General features: G+C 43.4%; 1 protein-coding gene across 2 annotated transcripts; it reads right to left on the bottom strand.

Moving 5' to 3' along the window:
* Positions 1–451: 451 nt before the first annotated feature.
* On the bottom strand, positions 452–4,931 carry LOC100281258 (uncharacterized). 2 transcript variants are annotated; one of them, XM_020543652.3, is made up of 9 exons: positions 4,636–4,908; positions 2,626–2,773; positions 2,204–2,305; positions 2,062–2,115; positions 1,882–1,974; positions 1,690–1,782; positions 1,501–1,605; positions 1,287–1,385; positions 452–1,036 (listed from the first exon to the last, which is right to left on the bottom strand). In XM_020543652.3, exons 3-9 carry the CDS (start codon positions 2,270–2,272, stop codon positions 749–751), a joined length of 801 nt encoding a protein of 266 aa, XP_020399241.1. In that variant the 5' UTR covers positions 2,273–2,305; positions 2,626–2,773; positions 4,636–4,908; the 3' UTR covers positions 452–748. The 2 variants fall into 2 exon arrangements, with proteins under 2 accessions (XP_020399241.1, NP_001354121.1); NM_001367192.1 differs by having other exon boundaries at positions 534–1,036; positions 2,699–2,773; positions 4,636–4,931.
* Positions 4,932–5,693: the final 762 nt, after the last annotated feature.

The raw sequence follows: 5,693 nt of genomic DNA, 5'->3' as shown, positions 1-5,693 counted from the left end.
ACTCTGAGTTAGAGTGAAGTTTCAAATACTCCAAAAATTACATGGTATTTACAAAACTATAATATTCAAAATAAAGTTTTTTTATAAGGTAGCCAAACATCTCTTGACAAAAAATACTATGAATCTATGATGTTCTCTAATAGCATGGTTTTACCATAAAACTCTAAAAAAAACTTTGCTTTCAAAGACCCCCCCCCCCCCCCCCGGTAGTCCTACCTTTATTTCTCTGTGAGCATGTTCTTCGCTGTGCGCCCCAAGGTCTTTTTAGGCCTACGGCCTCTGTAGTTTACTTAACTGAGAGGCAGCCGCAGAGCTCTTGCATATTTAAAAAAATATCTAGGAAATTCTAGGATCCTGTACAATATACAAATCATATGATCCGTACCAGACCGATTCGTGGATCTTAATTTCATATGATCATGACTCTAGGATCACAGTGTCGACAACAAAATTCATCCTTCAAATGATTCTTTTTTTAAATGGACTGTTAGATCGCTAAAGCAATACAAGCTGTACCATTGCCAAGATGTTCTAATTCAACAGATCACAGAGGATTTTTTTTCTTTTTTGGGGGGTAGATTTCCGCATAAGTTTATGGGTCTGTTTCTATTGTCCACAGCAACGCCAATTTTCTCGGTTACACAACAACATATCTGATCCAGGAACGAATGGAAGCATAGCACAACAAGGATCTACAGACACCAACGACCAAAGGAAGCTAGCTCCTGCCCTGCTGAGCCTCACACAGTCACACTGCACAAACGAAGTCGCCGCTGTTCTCAGTGTCGATGTCGTCAATATCGTCAAAATCAATGTCGTCAAGGTCCACGCTCCCCAGGCAGGGCAGCTGCCCGGCAAGGTTCATGGCGTCCCCTGGCTTCCGCGCCTCCTGGATGATCGCCATCACCTCCTCCAGGCTTTGCCCCGGGGTGTTCATGTCTGCCAACTGCATGCTCTGCTGGTACTCGTCGGTCATCTCGATGGGCAGATTCTTGAGGAACCACGGGTGCTTCTTGATCTCAGGAATGGTTATTCTCTGCGGCGACGCAAATTATGAGTGTTAACACATTACTGAAAGGTGAAAGATGATACAGCTTGTCACTTAGAAGGACAGGTCTGATACAGTGGTAAGAACTGAGTCACTAGCTCACAGATTTGAAGCCGCCTCTCCGCATGTGCGGCCAAAAGGCTTGTCTCGATTTTCTCTAGACTCTATCCATGTGAGAGCCTCTAACACTAGGTCTGTCCTTGTAAGCTAAATAATTTCAAGATTAGAAAAAGTGTACCTGCTCAGGATTTCCAACAAATATCCGAGACAGCAGATGTCCGCACTCCATTGTAACGCGAACGTAGTCTGGAATTGAGTACTGTACACTGAGTATTCTCTGCGCAAGGCACCAATGAGTTGCATATCATTGTTCAGATTTTATAACTGATAACCAAATTGTTTTTTTTTTGTTTTCGTGATACCGTAAAAACGGGGTACTGGTGTGTACTCACCGTGATCGTCTTGCGGAAGTTCTTCGGGTCATCAGGGTCTTCGAAAGGATACGCGCCGACGAGCATCACATATAGTGTTACTCCACAAGACCAGACATCAGCAACCTAATGTTTCACATGCGGTGTTCCAAGGTTTCAGCTGCAATGCTTAGCACATCAAGACAAATGCACTAGTGCAACAGCCATTACCTTTCCATCGTACTCTTTTCTAGAGAGGACCTCTGGAGCAATGTATGCAGGTGTGCCAACAGTTGATTTCGGTTGAGAGTGCAGCACAGAAGACTGAAAACGGGAATGGCCGAAGAGGAAGGTAGTAATTTAGGTGATGAAAAATGTCACCTTGAGAGACTACTATAAATCTATAATCTGCACAGGAATTACCTTGGAGTAACCGAAATCACAGATCTTGAGCCGGGGTGCGACACTACCATCTAGGAGAGTGTTTTCTAGTTTCAGATCTCTATGGCATACTTGCTGCAGGGTAAAACAGACAAGAGTGGTATTGAGTTAGTAATGCTCGACAGAAGCTACTAGGTGAAAGCAGCTTGCCAGAATCTGTACCATGGAATGGCAATAGCTCACTCCCGAAATCAGTTGCTGGAAGAAGAACCTTGCCTATTAAGATTAAGTAGTAATCAGCCGAGATGTAATGGCAACCGCTCTCACAACAAAATGCCAAAATCTTGTGGAAGACATTCTTTACCTCATCCTCACTAAATCTCCCCGCACTGCAGATCCTTTCAAATAGCTCACCCCCAGCAGCATATTCCATAACTATTGCCAAATGCGTGGGAGTTAGCACGACCTGAAAAACTAAGTACTACTTTAATTTTCAACCTAGAAATGGTTTGTGATGATTAGACCTTGACAATCAGTCTAAAGCAGGTGTCCAATGATGAATGGAAAGAATGTCATAGAGATAAGTACAAGACAAAGACAACTCCTTTATTAAAAAAAATGAGAGATACGTATTAGTGGTAAATGAATGGGGTTCTAAGAACGTGCAGTCACCAGCACAATGTTCACAAGTGTGGCTCAAACATCTCGTTCAACAGGCAAAGAATATAAAAAGTCTGTATTTTTCTTCTTTAAAAGCATCAAAAGTAACAGTTTGAAGACACTTACGTGTGTAGCTACCAATCATCCAACTTCAAATTCGTACCAGAACATTTCCTTTCCAAGATGTCTGAGAAATTACCTCCTTGAATCTAATTATGTTTGGGTGCTTCAGGGACCGGTGGTTCATAATCTCCCTCTGAACATGCTCATCAATCTATGAGACAAGAAGAAAGATGTGGAATTGATTAACCAACAGAGCTGGATACTTTTCAATGTGTAATATGATGATTATATGAAGGATCCTCCAAGCTTAAGGGCTTGTTTGGATCCGAGGAGCTAAAACAAAAGTAACTAAAGTTTAGTTACTTTAGGAGCTAAAAATCCAAACAGTAAAAGCTAAAAGTGATTAAAATAGTAAAAAAAAGTATCATTTTAGTCATTTTTAGCTCTTAAGGGTTTGTTTGGTTTCTTTAGTCCAGGGACTAAAGTTTAGTCGAGTGACTAAAGTTTAGTTCCTACCCTGTTTAGTTGCAGTGACTAAAAGTATTCAGAATGCATTAAATGACTTGTAAGAAGACTAAAATGTCCCTTAACATTATTCGGCCATTAGTGCAACTGAAATAAATAAGGGGCAAAAGGTGAAATTAATATGGTTTAGTCTCTTTTAGTTACCCCTTGAGGAACTAAAGAATAAAGCAGTTTAGTCCATGTTTTAGTCCCACCGTTTGATTATTTAGGGACTAAGGGGCAAAAGGTGAAATTAATATGGTTTAGTTTCTTTTAGTTACCCCTTGAGGAACTAGAGAATAAAGCAGTTTAGTCCCTGTTTTAGTCCCACCGTTTGATTATTTAGGGACTAAATGAGACTAAAATGGAGGGATTAATCTTTAGTCCCTCAAACCAAACGGGCCCTCAAACCAAACGGGCATAAGGAGGAGCTAACATTTAGTAAGTTTTCTTTAGCACCTGAGCAGCTTTCTAAAGGAAGTGATACATAAACTTGTCAACGTGTGGCCACAGCAGCCGGCATGAAGTGAAGGAAAAGTAAGCAGCTGGCAACTCCTATATTATATCCTGAGCCGATGGATAGAGCCTCACAAAAAGAGAAAGAGCAATGGACAGCGTAGCATACTAACTGTAGCGGCAATTAATTAACTTGGCCGTGCTCACAGGCATGCACGAACAGATCACACATATGCTAGAAACGTCTATCGAAAGGTAGCATTAATCTAGGAGAGACCATCCAATCCAAATGAAGTAAAGAAAATGAGCTCAAATACAGTTTAACATGTGCCAGGCAGATATCGAACTGCATGGAAAAACAGTAGTCACTGCAAGCAAGACTGAAAGTAACTTTCCGTTAATACTATTAGCACATGGAATTTTTAGTATTAACGGAAAGTTAATATTAGAACAGTTTGGTTCTGGTAGCTTCCTTGGGGATAATGCCGTAAGCAAGGCTGGCATCACCTGTACTCAAAGATCAAGGAGGTCTCCGGTCAAGCTAATACCGGTTGCAATTTAGCCAGGGGGGAAAGGGACCAAAACTACCGGGAAATGAGTCTCTCTGTATATCTGTCACTTTTTTTTTGGTTCTGGGAAAAACTTCGTAATAAATACTTACGATCCCTCAGAAGCAGGAATTTCAGACGAATCAGCTTCTTTTTCACAAGAAAAACGCTGAAAAATCAGAGTGTCCTAGAAGAGAAGGACAAAGACGTATTTGAAACGAAATGGAATGTTAGTTAGTACCCGGGACCGGGAGGAAAAAAACAATTATGCTCTCGCAACCATAGCATAAACTGTCAGCCGTTGCATCTGCGCTGTCGAACGTAAGCTCCAAATTCTGTGTCATGAATCTGAAGGCCGTGGAGATTTCATGGCAAAACTGAAGCCCCAATGGACAACAGAGCAGGGGGTGATCAAAGAATTTTTTTTTTTTTCCCTCGGCGCCTAGTGTGCCTGCCCAGCATACTACCCAAGAAGGCAAGGAAAAAAAAGGTGATCTTTGAGGTTGGGTTGGGGTGGAGGAGGGGTGAGGAAGAAAGAGGGGGGCGAGCGATGATTTGCGACTACCTTTTGCCCTCTCTCGATGAACTTGACGGCGAAGAGCTCCTTGGTCCTGACGTCCCGGACGAGCTTTGTCACCCCGAAGTTGCCCGAGCCGATGTCCCTGATCACCTCGTACCGCTCCATCGCAGCGTGAGATCGAAGAGCAGGAGGCGGCCACGGCCAGGCTAACCGCAGCAGGGGAAGACGACGACGAAGAAGAAGGTGTGGGGTGAATGGAGCGGAGGTCAGCTGGTCCGGGAGGAGTCTGAGGTTGGGCACTTGCACTGGGCATCGAGCGTGGAGAAAGAGACGTACCCCTGTACCCCGACCATGTGTCGCCGCGCCTGCCGTCCTGGGTTGCCGTTCCCGAGCCGGTGGGTCACCCGTCCAACACAGACACGCAGACAGAGGTCAGGGCCATAGCTTTCGAGATGTGTATATTACTATACCATATTCATGACAACAACAACAACAAAAACTTTTATGTAATTTGGTATAAAGGTTACGGCTAGTTGGTTTCTGTATATACTCTCGTGACTCGTCACAACCGTGATTTATAATTTCTGGACCTATTTAATTTGCGACCAAAATTTATCACAGACTCAGCAAGCTAAATCAAAAATAGCAGCTAATTAAGACCACGGCTCGCTAATTTTTTTGGTTCGATGATATGTTCCAAGCATGCAATGATGCAACGACGGACCTGATGTAGCATGTGGTAAAGCCAGCGTGGCTGTGTCACACTGGTTCTCTCTGGCACTCAAAACATTCACCCAATTCCTCCGCTATTGCAAACTGCTACTACAACACAGGCCAGGGGACCAAAACGAGACACATCGACGGACCTAGGATATGGTATGCGCGTAGTGACCATGTGTCGCCACGCCGGACCATGAGAGGAACGAACGTAATGCTGTCCCTCTCGCCTTTTCTTTTGTTTATCTGTAATACAAAACGGAGCATCACTATCAAAGGCATGTGTAAATCCAAATTCGAAGCGCATGGCTTGACAAACATACTGCCTTGCAGGCAAAAAAGGACGTGTTAGTATCCACTGCCAAGATTCACCAAAACCGGATAGC

Source organism: Zea mays, chromosome 9 (genome assembly GCF_902167145.1).
Source record: "Zea mays cultivar B73 chromosome 9, Zm-B73-REFERENCE-NAM-5.0, whole genome shotgun sequence".
NCBI lineage: Eukaryota > Viridiplantae > Streptophyta > Magnoliopsida > Poales > Poaceae > Zea > Zea mays.
This window is presented reverse-complemented; position numbering and strand designations above follow the sequence as displayed.

Excerpts from the sequence above, each read along its gene's own strand:
- LOC100281258 (NM_001367192.1), bottom strand. The coding sequence starts at position 4,755 with ATGGAGCGGTACGAGGTGATCAGGGACATCGGCTCGGGCAACTTCGGG. Across the intron at positions 1,783-1,881 it reads GTGATTTCGGTTACTCCAAG|TCTTCTGTGCTGCACTCTCA; the intron begins GTAATTCCTGTG and ends TCCCGTTTTCAG. Across the intron at positions 1,386-1,500 it reads ACTTCCGCAAGACGATCACG|AGAATACTCAGTGTACAGTA; the intron begins GTGAGTACACAC and ends TGCCTTGCGCAG.